The sequence below is a fragment of the Anopheles ziemanni genome, chromosome 2, assembly GCF_943734765.1.
Source record: "Anopheles ziemanni chromosome 2, idAnoZiCoDA_A2_x.2, whole genome shotgun sequence".
Taxonomy (NCBI): Eukaryota; Metazoa; Arthropoda; class Insecta; order Diptera; family Culicidae; genus Anopheles; species Anopheles ziemanni.
This window is the reverse complement of record NC_080705.1, coordinates 81,452,702-81,475,697: the sequence shown is the minus strand read 5'-3', so window position 1 is coordinate 81,475,697 and position 22,996 is coordinate 81,452,702. Positions and strand designations below refer to the sequence as shown.

The 22,996-nt window shown below is 42.8% G+C and overlaps 1 protein-coding gene across 1 annotated transcript in view; it reads left to right on the top strand.

The window, feature by feature from the left end:
• Positions 1-22,996, top strand: part of LOC131281973 (cell adhesion molecule Dscam2) — a 33,095-nt gene that overhangs the window by 8,449 nt on the left and 1,650 nt on the right. The window contains exons 7-22 of the mRNA XM_058311353.1: positions 155-272; positions 2,191-2,405; positions 2,489-2,616; positions 2,700-3,005; positions 4,517-4,648; positions 4,890-5,039; positions 5,109-5,591; positions 7,502-7,718; positions 7,833-8,225; positions 8,610-8,612; positions 10,066-10,682; positions 10,763-10,924; positions 11,949-12,095; positions 12,171-12,878; positions 21,751-22,189; positions 22,270-22,676. Of these exons, the coding sequence (XP_058167336.1) occupies positions 155-272; positions 2,191-2,405; positions 2,489-2,616; positions 2,700-3,005; positions 4,517-4,648; positions 4,890-5,039; positions 5,109-5,591; positions 7,502-7,718; positions 7,833-8,225; positions 8,610-8,612; positions 10,066-10,682; positions 10,763-10,924; positions 11,949-12,095; positions 12,171-12,878; positions 21,751-22,189; positions 22,270-22,676 (4,625 nt within the window). The remainder of the gene's footprint in view (positions 1-154; positions 273-2,190; positions 2,406-2,488; positions 2,617-2,699; positions 3,006-4,516; positions 4,649-4,889; positions 5,040-5,108; positions 5,592-7,501; positions 7,719-7,832; positions 8,226-8,609; positions 8,613-10,065; positions 10,683-10,762; positions 10,925-11,948; positions 12,096-12,170; positions 12,879-21,750; positions 22,190-22,269; positions 22,677-22,996) is intronic.

The window sequence follows — 22,996 nt, the reverse complement described above, 5'->3', positions numbered from 1 at the left end:
TCTCGGTACTATTAACATCGTCACGGAACCGGAATGCCATTCCAAACTCACCCACCATTACCCCCTCACGCACACACACACATACGAACCGAATACCACTGGCCCGTGGGGCGGACAACACAACAACAATCGTCGGCACATTATGCTCCGGTAGGTGGTTTCGCATTTCTGACACCGGCTCGTTATATACCGTCCCGTCCTCGCAGCGGATCGTGCCATCGCAGTCGCTGCTGTTCATACGCAGCGTCGACGAGCGGGATGCCGGACGATGGGTAATTATTTACGTATAATAGATTCCGCACACAGGCAAACAACCCGTTCGGACGTTTCGGCCGGAATGCACAGGGTATGCAACATCGAACAACTGCATGTCCGGGGGACACCTGCACCCTGGGAAGACCCTGGTAGGGGGAAGCTGTGGTTCAGTTATCCACAATAAATGAACGCACCGCACCGGCGAATGCACTAATCTCCTAGTTGGGCGGTGGGCGGAAGCACCAGCTTTTTTTTTGCTTTATTGTTTAGTTTATTTTTCATGCTTTGTGCGGTTTTGTTCCACCTATGCTTCGTGCTCCCATTGGCCGACCATTGTTGGCTAATTGTTGTAGCTCTATTATTCGCTCTTCTACCACCCCCTCCACGCCTTAATCCGACGGATCTTCCTTCATTCCTCCTCTATTTGCTGCTAGTTATTTATTTTACGCTGGCATGTCCTAACCACCAGGTGAAGGCCAGAGTGAACCCAGCGTTGATGGATGGAGTTTTGTTTTTCTTTTTGCACGCTAGATCCTTTCCCCTGCCGTCGTTTTCCCACTGGAGAGTAAATTGATTGATTTGACTTCGATTGTTTTACGGGTAGGCCCGTTCCCAACTCCATTCTGGTGTCTGCCCGTGCAAGGGAAAACTTCTTTTCAATTATTTCTTCAACAGATGAAGCAGATGGAATATGATGGGGTTTTTTTTCTCTTGCGAAGGGTTTTTTATTGTCGGTTTCTGATGCACCTAGAATGGCAAAGATACATCCTTTTCAGTATCAATTATGGCTCGACGCGAGAGGGTTAATTAATTAGTTTCTGATGCAGTTTGATGAGTGCATCAGGCTTTCTACTTCAAAAAGCATTCGAGTTGTGCTTGAAAGTTGTTAACACATGATTATAATGAAGCTTATTGGAAATATTTTCCGCTTTGCGGGCTTCCTAGTGCTTGATAAAGTCACTAAAGTAACTCACCGTCAATTAATTTGAAGATTTTCCCGATCTGTAAAGTACAATGGTAAATGTTGCTATTCAGTGAATTTGTTAATTATCGTTCAGCACTTTGGCATTTTAAACATAATCTTAAGGACGAAATTAATTAGAATTGAAACAATGTATAGAAGGTTCCGAAATACACAAAGGCAAAACTTATGATGTCATTAACTTTAAAACGTTTTGAATACAAATGTTTTTTTTTCGGTGGACAGTTCTCCCCAATCAGAATCCAACAATCGAAAAATACATTATGTGTGTAGAGATCTAAAAATGTTCAAAAATAAAGAAAAATACTTGAGTATTTTGTAAATGAGCAACCAAATTGACCCCACATCGAAACATTTAACGGAACAAACGATTTTAAGTTTTAGTTTTAATCTAATTTATAAATTATGTGTTTTTAAGAACAAATTTATACATATTGAAACAATTGGAAGAAAACGTTTCAAATACAGATTTTCTTATATAATAGTTATCCAAGTTTTTTTCACACGCCAATCAGAATCCAATAGTCAAACTAAACAGTATGTAATTAGAGGTTTAAAAATCTTCAAATACAAAAAAAAATTAGGTATTTTGCAAATGAGCCACCAAATTGACCACATCGGAACTTTGAACGGAACAAACGACTTTAGTGAAGAATTTAAGTTTTAGTTTCTATAAATTATGTGTTTTTAAGAACAAAGTTATACAAATTGAAACAGTAGAAAGAAAACATGTTTTGCATTTTGGAACAAAATCGGCCTTTAACATTTTTCTTTATTTTATATCGATCAGTAAAGTTAATATTATTTGACGATGCGTTTTCGAACCACTTTTGGTGTTACATAATTTCAATGGATTAAATTAAAGTTCAAGTGTAAGATTGACCCACCCTCGGGGCAGTTGGTGATAAAACGGGTTAATACCTCGCTTTTTGCTTGATTCCTGTCGCGACCAGATATGCAAAGCGTTCAATCAGTTCGGCGAGCAGAAGCTGGAAATCCATCTGACGATCAGCAGCGAGCTGGTGGCGCACATCCATCCACAGATCCAGATCATCAACTCGGGCAGCTCGGCGCTACTGAACTGCTCCATCTTCGGCAGCGAGGTGCACAAGATCGAATGGTTTCACAACGGCCAGGAGCTGTTCGCTAACGGACGTACCGAGCGAAGGTGAGGCGCGGTTGTCCTCTGCGGGTTGTCCTGCCTCGAATTTTTTCGTTTAATTTGCCCATCCGTTTGCATCGCCCTTTCAGCATGAGCTTATTGGCGGCGAACACACTCCAAATTGATAGGGTAAGCAAGAAGGATCAAGGAATTTATCAGTGCATTGTGTCGAACGCACGTAGCAGCGCTCAGGGCAGCTCGGAATTGAAGCTCGGCGGTACGTGGCACACTCTTCCCACTTTTCCCACGCAGTGTCCCCAGCATGTGACCGTATTTTATCTCTTGTCCCGCCCCCCTCAGAAAGCCCACCGGAGATAAGCTACGGCTTTGTGGTGCAGAATGTGCGCGCCTCGGCGTACGTTTCGCTCAAGTGTTCGGCCGCCGGGTCGCCGCCACCGACGTTCGTCTGGCTGCTCGACTACCAGCCCATCCTGGACGTGTCGTCGCTGCACCGTTACACGATGGATCAGTTCCTGGACATCAACAGTCACGTCACGACGCACCTCAACATCAGCCACGTGCACAGCGACGACGGGGGCCTCTACACCTGCCGCGCGTCCAACAGCATGGGCTCGGCCTCGCACAAGGCGCGCCTCAACGTGTACGGTAGGTGGATGATGCACCCGAATGTGCACCGTGCATTCTGGGGTTCTTTTTTTCGAGTTTTTCGGCAGAGAATTCGAGGTTGGAACGCACGATCGCACAGCGATAGTGGCTGCACCATTAACACCTACCATGGGAGCCTCGGGTCGGCTCCGGGTTCAGCTGGACCGAAGGCTTAACTGCCCCGAGGGCGAATGCTTCAGCTGAACGTTTGAAACGAAAACGTTTCATGGAAGTGTGCTACAGTGTGGTGTGCAAATATGGTCTATTAGATCCAAAACAAGAAATTGGGGATTTTATTTTTCATGGCCATTTATTAAACAACTTGTTTAACTTTACTTTACCGCCGGATGGATTTCCATGAAAAAAAGAGGACGAGAAATTTTTTTTAAAGTTTATGACATTAAATAGATTATCACACTAACGCACATTTGGCAGTGAGGATCACGCACTGATTAAAATTCGATTTAACCTGTTTTCTGGTCCTAATCCGTGCATCTGTTAACATTATTATTGAAGGTATTTTATTGTTTAATTCTTGATGCTGGTTTACCTTATTTTTTATGTTTTATACTCGATACAGTGAACAATTCTATTCAAAATACTTATTTGTATTCAATAGTTCTGTGGTTTATATGATACATAAACTTGAAAAGAAAATTCTACAAGATCCGGGAAGGAAATTTGAATTTCCGTTTAATTACAGGTTTATGTGATTGTGTTAGTCGCCATACATACTTTGATTGAATGTAAATTACTTCGGTTATATTTTAGTCACAATTAAATTTCTCTAAAGATCTAGAACGAGTATATTCCACGGAAATAATTTAAGGTTTCTACTATTTTAACTATTTTCTTTTGAGAATTTTAAACAAAACCTTTACCAATTGATTATTTGATATACATAACAATAAATTGGGATGAACAAGAATTCTTCCAGGAATTTGATGAATGGATGGATTCGTAATACTTCTTGGTGATTCCTAATACCGATATGGAGGATAAATTTGTCTTATTGGAAAGTGATAATAAATAGCAATACGGCCAGGCCGTTCTTTCTGAAAAAAAAAGTGAACATAAATGGAAGTAATTGTTTAAATTGGTTTCTGCTATTCTAACCTTTTGCTATCAGGTTATATTATTTAGATACAGGAAGTCCAGGACACTCGGGCGGTTAAAGGACTAAGGCAGGCATGATTTAAAAATTATCACACTAAAGAAGAAGAATAAGAGAAAAAAGAGGATGATTTGATTTAATGTTAAATTCTCATTTTCGTTAACCATAAGTTAAACAGTATTTATCAAACAGTAACAGCTCAATTACATACCAAACCGTTGCAACAGCAAATGCTCCGAGCCACACTGTGCCACTGTACCGCTTTACAAACGTTGTGGTTTCGAGCGTCCGGTTAGCCAGCACTTTGTACCTGACCGTTCCTACCCCTTTTCGCCGCTTGCCCCATGCGAAGTCCTGCATTTACTCATCGTTTGCAACCGTTTTGCCCTTTTCGCAGGACCACCGTACGTACGTGCCATCGGGCCCATCACGGCAGTGGCCGGCGAGCCGATCGAGATGCACTGCCCCTACTCCGGCCACCCGGTCCAGTCGGTGCGCTGGGTACGGGGCGGAAATGAACTGGTTTCCGGTAGGGGCGTAATGGAAAACATAATGTGCAGCGAACGGCAGCGAACGTTTCGGGCTGCACCGTTTTGTCGATTAAATGTAATCCGTACGCCACCAGGCGCCTCCATCGCTCACCACCTTCCGTTTCTTTCTCTCTCCGTCTCTGTTCTTTTTCTCTCTCTCTCGTTTCCTGTATCATTTTCCATCATTTATTCGAACCGGCTCGCATTCGGCATGACGAAACACATCCGGTTCGACCACAGGGCCACGGTACAGCGTGGCGGACGTGCAGCGGGGTGGGTTTTTGAAGATACATACCATCGACCCGGCGCAGGACCGCGGCTCCTACACGTGCATCGTGACGGGTGCGAGCGGGGACGAAGGGCGCCGGGAGCTGCAATTAGTGGTACACAGTAAGTGTTGCTTCGACACCTTCGACCACCACCATCCCCCGTTGCTAATCCTTCCCCGCTTTCCTCCAGGCCCACCCGTGATCGAGCCGTTTGCGTTCCCGAAAACGATGAAGGTGGGCGGAAGGGCGCAGCTGACCTGCTCCGTTTCGGCCGGCGACATGCCGATCTACTTCAGCTGGAAGAAGGACGGCGCACCGATCGCGCAGGACCTGCACGTGAGCGAGAAGAAGGAGGAGTTCTTCTCGCTGCTGGTGCTGAAGGACATCACGGCGCGCCACAGCGGTCGGTACACCTGCTTCGCCACCAACACCGCCGCCCAGACCAACTACACGGCCGAGCTGCTGGTGCAGGTGCCCCCGTCCTGGACGCACGAACCGCACGACATCGCCATCGTGCTCGGGCACCCGATCGTGCTGCCGTGCGAGGCGGACGGCTTCCCGCAGCCCCGCATCACCTGGTTCCGGGGCAAGGGCAAGCTGTCCACCGACTTCCACTCGATTGCCTCGAAGAACAACTCGCTCAGCATCAACTACGCGACGTCGCCGGACGCAGGTGAGCGTTGAAAATGCGCACGGGAGGAAACATGTCTTTACAATCAAACAACCAAGGTTACAACGAAGGTGTTCAATATTAGAAGCGGTTCTTGTGCTCACGCTCGATGAATGTGCAGAACTATCTATTTCTACCACAGTATATCCCATAAAAACATGCGAAAATCGATACCTTAATTTCTTAATTAAAAGTTTTTTTATATAAAATTATTTAAAAAACGATTTAAGGAATTCGTTTTTCAAGCCTTTGATGATAACATTACTCAACATGCCTACCATTTTTCTCGAGCACCTTCTCCAAACGGGGACGGAATCGAGAGCATACCTTCTCAATGTATGAGTCAGTCATCGACTTCCATGGCCTAGCAATTGAAGCTTTAAGGGATCCAACAATGAAGTTAGAAATTTCACAGGCCGTGACCTGAGCATATGCTCATGTTGACTAATCCAAAGCATTCTGCAAGCACTGGAGGCATTTTCAATCCATTAGACGCAACTGCCCCAAACTCCATGTCTCCGGCTTAATGTTTGGTTGTAAACTTGAGTTTCAGGTTCTCTGGAACATCTTAAATCTTCTTCGACGAAATAAACCTGTCTGTACGTTTGTTAGATACGGGCTCGTTGATGAACATTCTCCCATCAGAAAATACGATAATGGTATTCTTCTATTTTTATGTAGACGATCTGATAGGAATTTGCTGTACTTTGTTTTTTACTGATCTGCTGACCTTGGGCACTTCTCGGTTTCCTCGTTGAATAAGTTAAATGGTAGTCAGGTGGTATCCCGCAATTTATATATTTTGTTTTTTTATCTTTTGGGCGAGCAGCAAACTAATCACAATCTTCTTTACGTACATTTTTCTCATATTTGTTACACGAGAACCACTATTTTGATTACATCGTCTCAGAGTATCCTGTAAGGTGATCACTCATTAACACAGTAAAAATAATGTTTATGCTTTACTTTAAACATTGAAAATTTTTACATTTTTTATGGAACATACTGCACTTTCAGTTCAATGATCCATATCTGTTATGGAGTTCAATAATAGTAATCAGTAATAATGTAAGAACGTTATTACAGCTATTTTACGGCCCTTACTCTACTTAAAAACATTGAAATTGTTCCGAAACTATATAAATTGAAACATCAATCATTTTTTTTTCTTGTATCTTTTTCTCATCTTCTTCTATTATTTCATTTTTGATGCGTCTTTTAACTGTAGGATACCATTTGATAAATCTATCCTTACACGATTCGAATCCTTTATTTTGAAGATTGATTAAATAAATACCATTTGCCGTTCTCTAGTTTACTATTTTCTCAATATTTTGCTCAAAGAAATTAAAAAATCGATCACTTTGCATTGCTCATCCCACTGATCCCAAAAACCTTACGATTCTAATTATGAAAACTGATAATAACATTTACAATTATTTCCTTCTCAACAAAAATCGCAGACAGTTAAATTTGTCCGTTGTATAACCAAATCATTGACAAATATCTTTACATTACTTTATTGTTTTCAAACAAAAGTTTTCCAACAACAAAAAAATTAAAAACTCTAGTTTACATTTAATTTTCAAAAGTGTTTTTGTTTAAAATGTCGGAGAATGATATCAACTTTCAATATGCATATTTTTGCATTGAAATAACATGAGAAAAGCTCACCATACGTTGGCCGCCTCGTTGCTTCAAAGCATGTGGTGCATCAAAAATACATCCCTAATTTCATGCGGCCAATACTTTAGCATGCATTATTTTGCTCCTTTCAATTATTATTCATCGAAAACATGGGTTCTCGTTCTCGGTTCACATCAAATCATCATAACAAACATCCGGTTTTGGGGGTGGGGTGGACGGAACGGAAAAACATGCATGCATGCCCCGCACCCATCGCGCCCGCGCAGGCTACTACATGTGCGAGGCGTCCAACGGCATTGGGAACAGCCTGAAGAAGATCATTCACATCGCCGTGAACGAGGCGGTCCATTTCGACACGCCGGTGAAGAACGTGTCCGCCCGCCGGAACGATGCCGTCATGCTCGAATGTTTGGCGCTCGGCGATGAACCAATCAACATCATCTGGACGCACAAGCACCAGCGGATCGATTTCAATAACTATCGGTAAGACATGGGGCAAGCGCCGGCTGGAAGAGGCCGGAGAAAGGCCAATCGGGCAAAGCGATGGAACTTATACCGACGTCCCGCGTCCTGTTTCCCTCGTTCCCTTCCCCGCAGCTACAACATTATCGAAATGAAGGAAGCCGTCGGCGTGCGATCGCAATTATCGATCAGCCTGACCGAGCGGTACGACTCGGGCAAGTACGTCTGCACGGCGGAGAACCTGTACGGCACGAGCGAGCACGTCATCTATCTGGCGGTCCAGGAGCGGCCGGACGCGCCGTCCGACCTGGAGGTGATGGAGGTGTCCAGTCGCCAGATCCGGCTGTCCTGGAAGCGCCCGTACGACGGCATGTCGCCGGTGCTGAGCTATCTCGTGCAGTACCAACCGGTCCGGATGGGACGGGAGGTGCTCGCTCCGGACAGTCCGGTCGGGCCGAGTACGGTCGCCGTCTGGGACAGTGCGCTCACCGTCAACGTCACCTTCTCGAAGGTGAATATGATTAAAAGGTAAGTTTGGGGGTACCGAACGTAGTGAAGGGCCTACCAATATTTCTGATGTTTAGTGAAGCACAAGTTCACTCAAAGCGTGCTCACTTCAAATTTGATTGATATTTTATTTTGGCTATTCCATTCCATTTCATTGATATCTATAACTTTTCCATTCAATTCCCAACTAAATATCAATGACGAAACATTTTAAAATATTTCTTAGATCCTTTGAACAATTTCAAATTGTTTTTATTCCATATCTTAGCAAACAAATTAATCATAATCACATCACCGAAACCTTTTTCTTCTCCTGTTGTTCATCTGTTTAATTGCGTACTGAGTAAAGTCAGACAGAATTGAGACAGATTTTGAAACTCGTTTGTGATTGCAATCCCCAAAAAGTAGGTAAAAGAGAAATTTTTACCACAGAGAATGAAATTTTTGTTTGGGATGTTGATCCTGGTTAGGCATGCTAATCCCTTCTTAGGATTTAAAACTCCATGGTGACAAGTGAGTGTTTTACTTACTCAATGCAAAATGAATGTTCACCTGAGTTTCGAATCTCTGTGGCAACTAATAACTCATTTTCCATGGTTGTAATCACAAGAGAGTTATTAACAAATGTAATTGGTCAATCTGGTTCAAACATACAATAAGAATTATTATTCTCATCACTAGTAGAGATGTAGTTGGATTTGAAAAGTTGATTATTTTTGGTAACCATAGTTTTGTACATGTTTTTTACTTTAACCTTTCAGAGGCGTAAGGAGACTCTTATATTTATGAAGTGTATGGTAGAGTTTAACCATTTCTTGCATTATTTGATAAAATGGAATTTATATTTGATTTTGTGTTAAAATACTAGGGTTAAAATACTTAAACATAGTGAAGTTATGGAGGTTCTAGTGAAAAAATTAACCGAACCCCTGTGCAATATCGAATACAATGGTAAATTTTCGACTTTTTAAATTTTTTTTCATAAATCAACGACAAATAATAACACCACGTGCTTTAGAAAGAACAACGAATTTCATTTGAAATTATAAACAAACAAAATGTATGGCAACTTCTAACAGGATACGTTAGATATACGATAGAAAACAGTTGATTCTGTTCGTTAAGCTCATCTTCCAAAATCTATTATACGGAATTAGATAGATGCAACCGTTTAAGTTTTTTGCATTGTTTTAGTTCTATGCTTGGTTTATTACAAAACCGTGTTGTTTTGCTGCAAATTAATGCTTGTTCCCTAATGATTAATCATACTTTTTTTTCTTCCATTTATATTTTTTGAGTTTGTTTTTAGGTCCCATCCAAGGACAATTCTGGCTTGTCTATAGACTCTTGCTCGATAGTGTCAATTATTTATTCAATTTGACAGACATTGTACACTAATAATAAACTGCACTGGATATATAATATCCCTCCATTATTATCAACGAATTGTAGCGAGTAGTTCTTGGCATTAATGTTTATGGGTTAAAGTACAAGTACCCGTTATTGTACGACTGGTGCCATTCCAATATATTGCATGCCGATATTACAAGAATGTTGATAAATAATATCAAATATTTGCTTTCGTTCATAAAGCTAAGGAGAAACATTGAAACATATCGCTACATGATAAGAAGAACGCTTCTTGCAAGTTCAGGAGAGGAGGAGTGAACATTTTTATTTAACAGATCTGTTACACGCTTTGAATACGATTTCTGTTTTGTTCAACGAGTTGTTTTGAAATGAATCGGTAAGGAGCAGGCTTCTTTCACATTTTCCGCTGATGGTCTCTCCTTATCTCACATGTCATAAGCAGTGATATTGCGTTACTACATCGCTAAATGGCACTCGCTACCTTCCACAGCATCGACGGGGGCGTGCGTGACGAAACGACGGTCGGGAGTTTGCTGCCGGCGACGCAGTATCTGCTGCGCATGCTGGCCATCAACGAGATCGAGTGCTCCTCCTTCACGAACCCGCTGGTGGTGCGAACGCAGGAGGAAGCCCCCAGTGAGGCACCGGGCGGGCTGAAGGTGAAGGCGGGCGCCATGGGCGAGCTGGTGCTAACGTGGCAGATCCCGAACCGGGCCTCCTGGAACGGCGAGCTGCTCGGCTACACGGTTGGCTGCGTGGAGGAGCGCACCAACATCAACTTCATCGCCAGCCCCTCGTCCAGCGTGGCCAACACGACGCACACCGTGCACGGCTGGGCCACGACGAAGACGAGCGTCGGCGGGCTGAAGAAGTTCACGCGGTACGCGTTGCGCATCCGCACCTACAACAGCATCGCCCCCGGCCCCTGGAGCCCCGTCGTCTACGGCACGACGTCGGAGGATGCGCCCGAGGCGGCCCCACAGAACGTCTCCTGCGCCAGCCTGTCCTCGCAGAGCGTCAAGGTGCTCTGGCAGGAACCACCTCCGCAGTTCCACAACGGCGTCCTGCAGGGCTACAAAATCCTCTACCGGCCGCTCACGAAAAACAGTACGCAGTCCGCGCCGCAAGTTGGCTCGCCGATCGGCACTCATCCGCTTTCCCGGTTCTCGTGTTTTCCCTTCCCCCAGACGAGTTTGTGTATCCGTTCGAAATCAAGCGCACCTCGAACCTGGAGACCTATCTGCACGCGCTGCTGAAAGCGACCAACTACTCCATCCAGGTGCTCAGCTTCACCCTTTCCGGGGACGGCGTGGCCAGCGCACCGATCTACTGTGCCACCGAGGAGGATGGTAAGTTTTTCCGGGAAACCCCCTACACTCTACGCGGCGCTCGATGGCTAACGATATGCATTGTATTATTGCACCGTACGAGCGCATTTTGCACAGCTCCCAACTCCGCTTTTTCCGGTATTAGTTTTCATGAATCGATAATATTCGGTTGCACTTTGATCATCAAAATAATCGCAAAGGGTACGTTCGAACGGGTTTAGGCCAGGGTGTTCGAAGGGGGAAATTTGGGTCACGATCCTAAGCATCCATACCAACGTTCTCTGTTCGGTTCACGGCTTTTGGACGAAAATTTTGTTTTCCAAACGCTCGCTCGTACGATGGGTTGTTTTTCTTTTTCATTATTTCAACCAAATGCAATCACATTGCACTTGATTACCCTACAAACTACCACAATGTATTGCAAATACACGAGCTACTGAATATGAAAACACGTAGATAAGGATGAGGTATGTGATTAAAATTACATCCCCGCGCGTAGAAACTCTTCCAGGAAAATAGTTTATTATAACGGACACCCGATCTCCATCGTAAACGGAACGATAATGTATTCCGTGAATATTTCCAATCTCATTATCAACCCGTTAATAAAGTGGGAGGCTTTGACATGTCTCTGAAATGTGACGAATTTTCCTCTCGTGATGGGCTGTTTGGTGCAATTGAAAACAACTATTACACCCTTGGCTGCATTTAAATTCTCAAATTGTTATTAAAACGAAGGTTTTTTTAAAGTACGTTTTACCACGAGCAAATTTAAGATTGTCTGTAATTCCAATACCAGGTAGATTATGTGAAAAAAATGATTAAATGTGCTTTCAGCTCCAAATAAATTTATTTGGTACAATGCAGATTTTTACAGCACATTTTTCAACATGAAAAATCTAAAATGAATCATTTATTAGTTGCGTTTCCACAATAGATACATTCTTGAGTTAGTTTAGTTTTGATATTGTGATGACTTTCCTCTTCTTTGTGTAAATATTAATCGTTTGCTCACTCTCATCCTCTTTGGTTTGACTTCATGCAGTCCCGGAGGCACCGGGCGGTATTAAAGCTCTTACACTGACAGCCGACTCTATCCTGGTGTCCTGGCTTCCGCCGGCCCATCCGAATGGCGTCATCACACATTACACTGTCTACGGGAAGGAGCACGGCAAGAAGGGCTCGGCAAAGCGTATGTTGACCACTACATGCTAGTGAGGGTTTCGTCCTCGATTATAGCTTTTAATTCTTCTCCGCTACTTCGCAGACAACATCGTGCGCGTGGACGAGAGAGGGCGACCGTCGATGCACGAGGTGCGGGGCCTGAGCGAGAACAACAAGTACGACTTCTGGGTGACGGCGTCGACGGCCAAGGGCGAGGGAGATCCGACGCCGGTGGTGTCGCAGACGACGAGCACGCGGGCCCCGGCCAAGATTGCGTCCTTCTCGCGCCTCCTGAAGGTACCGGTCGGGGTCGAGCTCGTGCTGGAGTGCGTCGCCGTCGGCAACCCGACGCCCCGGACGCGCTGGCTAACGAAGGAGCAGGCCGTCACCTTCAGCCAGTACTACGTGATCTCGCAGGGCTTCCTGAAGATCCACAGCGTCGAGCCGCCGATCGCCGGCAACTTCACCTGCTCGGCCAAGAACCTGTTCGGCGAGGACGAGATCCACTACACGCTGGTCGCCCTGCAGACCCCGAACGTGACGCAGCTGTCGGTGCAGTACACGTCCTTCGACAGTCTGCGCGTCACGTGGGAGGTGGCCAGCGACGGCGGAGCCCCGATTCAGGGCTATGGGCTGTACTTCCGCACCACCGGCGGCCCGTGGACGAGCGTGCCCATCCCGAGCGACCAGGTGGCGTACACGCTGAACGGGCTCAAGTGTGGCACGCAGTACCTCCTCAAGATCAACGCCCACAACAAGGTTGGCGTGGGCCCGTTCACCGAGGAGTTGGCCGTGCGCACCAAAGGCAAGGGTAAGTGTGGGACTAATCGCTTCAAACTGCTACCACTAATGTTTAACCTACTGTCGAGTAAATAGTAAGGACCCCTTTACTGCCTAGTTCTAAATTATTCTGCAAATGCAAACATAACCTGCCATGTGTGTACATTGAGCCATTTCGAAACGTCCACAATGGCGAACCAGTTCTAGGGTCAATATAATTGTAAATAATACTGTTTAAATCGGTTATAGTTGACAACTAAATTGGTTGTTTAGTCACGAGCGCAACTAACTCGGTGTAATTTATTGCCAGGAAATTTCTCATATGAATTCAATCATACGCTGTTTTGAACCATCCATCATATTCTCAAAATTGTGTTAAATTATTTAACGAAACAAAATTCATTGTGTTCAAAGGAAGGACCGTATTTTTCCGTGTATAACGACCCCCTTTTAGTTCAAAAATGATCAAAGTCCGATTAATGGGGTCGATATACACGGGTAGTAACTTTTCGATTCGATCATAGAGTTGAGGTTAAAATACGTATAACATTGCTACAACTGATGAAAATTAGAAACAAAATTTCCATTTTTTTCATAAACATTGAATAATTTATTTTGGGGGATCGTTATACACGGAAAAATATGATAATTTTTTAAAACTTGGTCGTTAATATTGGAATACGTATTAATACGAATATATCTTTAACAACGATACTTATACTCCATTTCATTCATTTGTTTGAATATTATATATTAAATATAACGAGAAAAAGTTGTTTAAAAATTCTATTATAATATCTTACAAATTCTATCTCTGTTAATGAAGGCGTGAATTTGTTTACGAACTTGTTTTACTTCATGTAACGTTAAAATAATGTGTTTTTTTTATCAGCAATTACACTCAATGTTTTTATTTGTTTTATAAAATGTTGCCAGATCGCCAAATGAAAAAAAAAACAATTAGTTCGTACGCATTGTCATAACAAAATGCTTGGTTAGTTTATCAAAAACATATCAAAATTGCACGATTGATTGTTGAAAAAGGCAACTGTTCAACTGAGTGATGCGACAAGTTTTGATTAACTTTCAATAATTTCCCCATGCTGGGAATCTTATGCCGTTATCGGCATAAGCATTTATTTAACACCTTAAAAAAGGTGCAACAGTTGAATAAATGCCGTGTTTGAAAATGTGAAACATACTTTAAGAGCAATACTTTACCGATTATATTCTCATATAAAACTCGCCAGGTAAGCTTTAATGATATTGATCAATTTAATAGATTAGTGGAATATTAGATGTGACTTGTTTACTTAGTGGTTTAATTTAGGGATTGTGTATTAATGCGTTGGCATAGTTTGTTATTGACATTCTTCAAACAACGACAAGCTCAAACCATGTTAAATGGTTTTATTAGCAATCTGGGACATTCGTTCTACCTTCCACCATCGCCATCCGGTTGGGATATGGGCAAAATTTAAACAATCTTCTCACCGAACCAATAACCGTAAACCTTGGCAAACTTATCTACGAAAAGCCCCCCGTTCCGGGCGCTGTGTGTCCCTCTGCGATTGACATGCCCAAAACGCACACACATATGTACGATTTTACCATTAAAATATATATTCCGAGATAATCCATCGCCCCAATCGGAATGCCCCCCGGGGAGGCATTCCGGGGCCGAAGTTTACAAGATGCAGCACCGGGACTGCATTTGCATACCACTTGTGCGACCATTTGCACGTGATAAATATCTGCCCTAAGGCGCGTTCCGAGCGGATCGAGGAGGGCGGAGGACTGCCAGTGTGCAAGGGGACGAAGTTCTAGCATACGTTTCACCTCTATTTACCTTCACACACTCACACTCACATAGGAGCCAAAGCAAATTGGCAAAATGCATCCAGGATGTCCTGCGGTTTCCGGTTTGTTACTTTTGCCCGAGCCTTTTCCGAACGAATGGATTTTGATATGCATTTTATTTACATTAGGCAGCCGCCTTTGCGGACATTTATCGCACACGGGAACGACGAGGAGGAGAAACTCCGGCGCGGAGGGAAAACTTTCTAGATTGTGGAAGTTCGATTAGTGAGTCAAATTAATTTATCTCAAGCCGGAATCTTTCTCATCCTGATGTAGCCGGCTAAGGGATCCAGATAGTCGGGGCAGCCTATTGACTAATCACAAGAGCTGAGTTTTCCCAAGCTTGATCCAATGAAAAGTTTCTGCTTTGTGCTGGGACGGTTGTGCCCCAAAGAAAACTCCTCAGAAGCGGAGGATAAAGACGCATGATGATTTGTTAAAACTATCATGCTCGAGGCATCTAACGTCCGGGAGGATGTAGATGTAGCTAAGGTTTACCATTGTGTGTTCACTACATTTGCATTTGATGGATGCGCCGATATCGAGTGGTGGGTCAAAACCATCGACGGGAAAATGCAACGGAAAAAAGCGAGGCGAAAACTTTTGCCATTTTAAAGGAAACCAAACCGAATCCTGGCCCCCGGGGGAAGTAGGACACATGTGGAACCGAGGGAGGTATGGTGGTTCCCGGGAAGGCACAACACAATTAAAAATAAATCCGAATCCTGGTGACGCTGCACCAGCGGCCATTTCGGTCGTGGGGAGATAATTATCAGCTCGACTGATTCGAAAATGAGATTTGAGAGAGTCTCGTTCGAGGCAGGAAATTCAATCCCCGGACAGCTCCGAAACCCGGCGGCATCCGGCGCCGAGGGTGGTCCGTCCGGGCAGCCAGTGTCGGTACAATTTCGACACGTTCCCGGGGTTTGCCGGCATGTAGCAGCCGTAGCTATGTGCCGTATGCCGAACACATTATGCACAACACTTCAAGGAACGGACGCACGTAAGGACCTTGGGCTGAAATGGCTCAGGTTTTTTTTCCCTACTCCTTTCTCGGGGTCAGAGTTTCTCAACCTTTTATCCCGCAGCATGATATTATTTTTGAAATTGAAAAATGTGGCACATACGTTGTGCTAAATAACAGAATATTATAACTCAAACCTGCTAGATGTTTTCAGCAGATTTACGTTTTTTCATACAAAAATTATACAAATTTGTAAACCATCCGATGTATAAATTGGCATAATAACACATTTTTTACCAACGAATGTTTTGCTCTAGTGGTGTAATGATTTTTTTAAATTCTTCTACGACTACGGTTTTTATATTTTCTTTTTGTTTAAATGGACAATGTTTGTCACAGTCGTGAACAATGTTAAATATTTATATAGAGGCCATTTCCTAGCATGCCAGCTTCTACAAGCTTCAATAACGTATAAAAGGACGTTAATACTTCAGTTACCCTCGAAGTACGGGTCAATGTTTGTCTGAGGCTTGCTGTCCGCGAAATTTAGAATTAGAATTGGTTTTTTCCTTCATTTCGTGCCATACAGAGTAATGGAGAATGGCCACCAATTTTAAGTATAGATCGTGCTTAGTAAGAAACCCCATCTTTTTGAAAGATAACATTTCGTACCGGTTTTTTAATACATGCAAGAACACATTTATGTCAAAGCTCGATCAAATTTCTAAATCTTCATCGGCAATGTAAAATATGTTTTTTATTTTAAACAGATTAACTCCTATCAGTAAAGAAAAGATGGATCACATTACCTGAAGATACTGCACACTTTAGAGCTTGGCCAAGCGATTGAGAATCTCTGCCAGTTTAAACATTCATCTTCTTCTCGCTTTTTCAGTACTTCAGATGCTAGTTTTCACCCGTTCCCTGAGGGACCAGTGATAACAAAGCGGTTGGGAAAAATCCTGACACAGACGAATGATAAGCATAGCACGGTCCCTCGGTTCCTCCGCCCCTCCTCGCGGGGGAGTGGAAGTCATGAGTGCCAGTGTGCAGCATCATTAAATGTACGTTTAATTATACACCTCAATGAACCCCAAACCTAATGTGCGCTCGGATGCACACGGCTCCAAGGCAAACACACACATACACACACACATGGCGTCATATAAAGTGGAATAGATGAGCATGCCCACATACACATGGAGTTGTTGGGAGGTTCTCCGTAGGGGGACAGGACAACTCGGTTCGCACCGATGCACACACGGATGCGACATTAGAAGCAGCAAAATCCTGTCACTGCATCCGGTGGCCCGGGCTTTACGAAACATAATACCCCGGGCAGAGCAACATTAGAATGGGTTTCGGTGGTCGATTGTCCACCCTTCCCGAGTTCCCCCGCACAAGGAGCCGCACACACACACACACACACACGTAACACGGTACGGTTTTCCACAAATCCCCGGCCGACCGTTTGGACTATTTATCGATCCTTTTCCCGGCCGCAGCCCACACACCGAGAGGGTCCGATTGCGGGGAACGGGGTGAAATGGGAAGATAGTTTGGCTTCCCTGATGATTACCAGCCCGACTCCCACCGCCGGTGGAAACCCGTCCGGAATGAAAATCCAATCCATCGGGCGTATGTTGTACTGCCACAAACTCTCACACACATTCCGTAACCCTCCCGACCGCCGCTCGTGTGCACTCTTGATGTGCTGATGTAATTGAATGGATTAATTTGACTATTTAACAAGCCCCCAACGGTAACACACAAAACACATACACACACACTCTCGAACCACTCGAAACCGATGGATCCTGAAGGTGCACAGTGCTGGGTGAGGTGTGAGGCTTCATCGAGTCGGAATCACATCGGCAGCACCGTTCCCGGCCCTGGCCGTTTGTTGCAAATCCGGGCTAAATGTTTTTCCCTTTCCCAGCAGCTGGCTTGAGTGGAAACCTGCCTGCCCCGCGCGCATATGGTGTGGGTGCGATGCGCGTGTCATTAATTATTCCTCAAACCGGGATTCCTCGATCTCGCAGCACTTGGCAAGATGGCTGATGGCTTGCGGTGGTGGATGCATTCGCGGCCATCAAAAATGAGAGCCCACGGGAGCCTAGCGAGAGAGGGCGCGCTACACCTTCCAGGATTATCATCCGAACGACGCATATTCCTGGGGGTATTCGGCGAAGTCGAACCAATTGTTTAATGGGCGCGCGAGTTTAACCGATTGGGTTTCACGTGTTAATGCTGGTTTGCAACGGATTATATTTTTTAATTACGGTAAATTGTATTTTTGACGCTTTACAGCATATGTACGCTGATGGGTTTCAAAATGGGTACGAAAGTACACACTTTGCATCGAAGATAATTTACATATCTGATTCCAGTGAAATCGACACGCTGGAAATAGATTGAAAAAAAGACTATGGTTAACAAGAGATACCTCCGTATGCGATTCCGTAGGGCGATATTTCCTCGAACTTCAGCTCACACTTTTAAATAGAATTTGAGTTTAAAAAATCCAATTGCCACGTGTATTGCGATAATCTGCCAGATAAGCAAGTGATTTGGATTTGATTGGGTATTTAATATACTTTAACGTTTATTATTCTTAGTGGCAAAGTGTCGTGTTGGTATGAGACAATAAACTCGATTATTTTAAAGTGGACAATGCATCATTCATATCGCATCAAATCAAGTGACTCCAAGGAGAAACGCGACTTGAACCAAGGTGTACCAAAAACAAAATTCTTCCGGAACACAACAGAAAAAAAGTTTAAAATCTATATGGAGAAAAAGCTATATGAATTGTAGAAAATGAGTTTACAGAAAAAATATTCAGCTTAAAAAAACATCAGATAAAAGATTAGTCACATTTTGACATGATTAGCCGCAAATAATGCCTCGTGGTCATCAACGTCAATCAGACAATTATTTCCCGAAGCGGATAAACTCCAAAAAAGCGTATACATATTTTTGAAATCCGACAAATCTTAGTACTATTAATGATTTTCAACTAGAGGTGGATCTGCCTATGAGCGCACTGAACGGACTGAGCGACCCAAGGCTGAAAACTCGATAGAAACCATCGATATTAATTTTTCACTTATATTTTGCTCTTTGGTTTCTCAAAGCCAGCTTGGTTCTCGTATCGAAATCAATTGCTTTTCCTTTACAAGCCTTGGTAGATTATGTTCTCTTTTGCCTTGTTTCGGTTTTGTTTTTTTCCGTTTGCAGTGCCTGCGATTTACGGACAAAAATGTGTATTGTTACCCATGTTAAAAGGATTAATAATTGGAGATCGATTTTTCATACATTTCACAATCATAAAAATAATAAAAATAATGTTAGTTATTTACAATTTACATAAACATTCTCTATTAACAATAGAATAGAACCGATTTGAATTTTTTTAAAGATGAAACTAGAATGAAGTGAGAATTAGAATGAACCACTCAAAAAAGAAGTTGAGTAGTTTTGAATAGAAAATTACTATGCTGTCTCGATTTAGGATTTGGAGCCGCAATGAAGCAGGATTGTAGGGAACATTTTTAACTTGCTTAGGTGAAAATGATGAGTTACAGGTACAAAACCATGCAAATAGTGGAAAATGAAATGTGAATTATCCATCACATCAAATGGTTGATATAAAAATAATTGGAAATCGAATTCAAAGCGAATTCCAATCGAAAATTATAATACAATTCAAAGCGGCTTCATACTATAGCAATACTTTTAATTCTTCGACTGATATTTCCCATCTAGATCAATGAACATTCGTTATAAAATATTGGTCCGGGTTAGCAAGAATAAAAGAATGTTTGTTTTTCTTATTTTATTCCAATTGAAACACATAAGAACTTTATGACAATACTGCAAACATGTCCAATTGATTCCAGGCTCATATAAAACAAACAAGTACAACTTTGATATTTGGTATAGATACACTACGGATAATAGAAATGTCTGGAGGACCTACTGATTGGGACCCGGAGTAGATTAATCCGCCTCTGTTAGGGATATCAAAATTTGTTTGTTCTCATCTTCTATAGTCCGATATTTTAGTGCATTATCTTTTGAAGTTGATTTGCAGTTTATCCGCAATAGTTAGTTTTGCCGAGATCGTTTAAATACTAAATGTGGACAAAGCCAACTTCCCCTCCACCTCGGGCTTTAACAATATAAGCCCTATAAATTTAGCAAACGTTACCCATGTAACCATTCACCTTACTGTGGCTAATGCTTTTGAAACCTCGCCACACGGTTCATGTATTTACACACTTGATTTGATGCTATTTTAGGTCAGCATTTCATAGCACACACCGTTCCATCATAACTCGGAGGATCTGTGTGCCTGCGTAATTAGAGCACCTAAGCATATCTTTCCATTCATCGTCAAGTACGAATGAATCATCTTCTGGGAAAATCAGTACCTGGCAAATCATCATCTTTATGCCATTGAGGCTGGGGAATTTCATACCGCTCTTTGAAATCAAAGTGCATCACTTGCTCGGTCTTGAAGAGCTGCGGTACTTGTTCGAAGGCTGGCATTTACCGACAAGAGTCCATGCAGTGCAAAATGATTCGGTTAGTGCAGTACCGGTCTTGCATATCGTTTTCCATTCCCGATTAAATCACCTTCATCCAAATGGGATGTTGTTGAAGCAAGAGGATTACGATGTTTTCGAATTTGTAGGTGCTGCTTGATGGAAAGTTTATGCAAATTAGATTTGATTTACTCAAGTTTTTTTTAAGTTCTTTTTTATTATCTATCTCTTCATTTACTAATCTTTTATTATTTATCTCTTCATTTACTAAAAAAAACTAAAACGTCCTTTGAACTCACAAATTGTTGTCCTTTGAACTCACAACTCACTAAAACAAAGATTTATAAGCGCACTCTTTTTTACGCGTCATTCAAAATTATGGGGCGAAAATGGCCCGAATTATCACACAGAAGGCGCCACGTCGATAATTTTTAAACAAGAACTATCAATGTAGATTTGTTATTTTTTAAGAAACTCATGATACCAAAACAAGGTTGATCATTTGAGAAATTTAATCAAATTTAACCAAAGATGAAAAATCATTTTATAACAATTTTTCTTCATAAGATAAAATATGATGCCGAAAATTCGTTTGTGAATGCAGGATGCATGTACAACCTTGAGTTGATTTAGTTCAGAAAGTATATCAATTTTATATGTATGGAAAGTCTGATTGTTTTGTCGAACCGATTTATTCTACTCTATATAAGCTGATGTATATTACCACAATGTTAAGTTTTATCTCGATAAAACTACCAAGCTTTCGTAAAATAAAATATTGAAGTAGTTTACGAATGTGTTGTAATGTAATTAAACTATGCTAAGGAAATCTTACACGATTTCAAACTCAATTTGCTTTGTTCCGCCTTTTTCTGTTGAACTGAAATGTGAGGCCGTGAAGTTCGTATTTTTACAATTTGTAAATATGAAAGGAGGTACCAACCGTCTAAAATAGGGGTTGACATACTACATATCCTAAAAAGATTATTAAAAGGAAACCGAAATTGCGAGCCGGATACCTTAAACAATGGTTTAACATTTTCAAAGTAGTACTCTTTTGAATGGAGTATCATTTTTCTAAATAGTAAAGTTACATCAAAATTGGTACAACATAAAATATTTGAAATTTGATTATTACACTTTTTTCACCATTTTGATACTTATTTTCGTTGAATTTTGATGTTGTTTTTTCAGCATATAACAGAAACACCTCGTTCAACCTTTTAAAATCTTCATTTTTGGGAAGAAAACAAATCTGAAATCTTGAACAAATCTGATAAAATTTGAGATTGGTTTTTTGTATGAAGCACTAAAAATTTTCTTGTGGGCCGGACTTTGCCGGTCTAAAATATTGAGGTTTAATTTAAATAATCTTGCGTAGGGTTCTGCAATGAAAACTTATCCAGAGAACTGCAGATTTGTTTTTGAAACAATGCCTTTCGACCAAATGCTTAATTTTCTTAGTTAGAAAACTCCCGATTGGTTTGGTCTAATTTGTCTTTACTTTACACACACTCATTCCATTCCAGCTCCACACATTCCCGAGGAACGGGAGCTGTTCAGTACAAACGCGACCTGCCTGAGCCTGTTCCTCACCTCCTGGCTGAACGGAGGCTGCCCCATATCGCACTTCTCGATCGAGTACCGGCGGCTGCACACACCCTTCTGGACGATCGTGTCCTCCGACCTGTCCGGCACGGACCAGCACACCAACGGGAGCATCTCGTTCTGCGACTTCGTGCCGGCGACCTGGTACGAGCTGAAGATAACGTCCAACAACGATGCGGGCAAAACGATGGCCCAGTACAACTTCGCCACGCTGACGCAGTCGGGCGAGAAGATTCCCCCGCCGGAGTACAAGGCGATCCCGGAGGAGGACCGCGACACGGATCTGCTGCACCAGGAGGACTTCCAGTGGCTCCAATCGGCCGTAATGGTGGTGACGCTCATCGTGGTCGTCCTGTGTCTGTAAGTCGAGTCACTAAATCAAACGATCTGCTGAACAATCTGTTGATGCAATATATTGTCCTCTCTCCCCCGTACGCTAGAGTTGTCGTGGCAAAGTATCGTGGCGTTCTGTGCTTCACCAACCACTCCGATCGCTACAGCACGCAGACACTGTCGGCGGATCTGAGCCTGAAGGAGCAGTCGGAGAACGTGCGCAACCAGCAGGTGTACAGTGCGTCCCCGGTGAAGGTGATCAACAAGGAAGAGAATGCGGAAATGTACGAAATTTCGCCGTACGCCACGTTCAACGCCAGCACGGGTCGGTTGTGCAAGGAGCCACGCAGCCTCAACCCGTCGAACATCGATTACTCGTTGCAGTTCCGCACGTTCGGACATCCGGAGTGCGACCTGAACGCCACCGCCTACCCGCTGCTGGAGGCCACCGGGCACATGCCGGGACATATCAAGGGAAAATCGAGCTGGCACAAGCAGCAGTTCTACAATACGGGTAAGGCTGTTACGTATCTCACATACAAAAGGTCCTCTGTTTCAAACACTTTGCAATTCCTATCCTTTCTGCTTGTTTAAGTTCCATTTAAACAAACTTTGCTTTACTTACTTAGTACTTCGTTAGAGAATTTAGATTCAAGTTATTTAGTTATTTCGATTCTTACCAATAATTGGGCTGAACGGTAAGTAGGACTCACCAAAAAGAAAAAAATGTCAGTTTTTTTGGTCAAGTTTTTGAAGTAAAATTAATATCAATGATTTTTTTTTCCAAGTTCAATTTTGAATAAGTTTTTTATTAAAATACACGTATTGCTACTC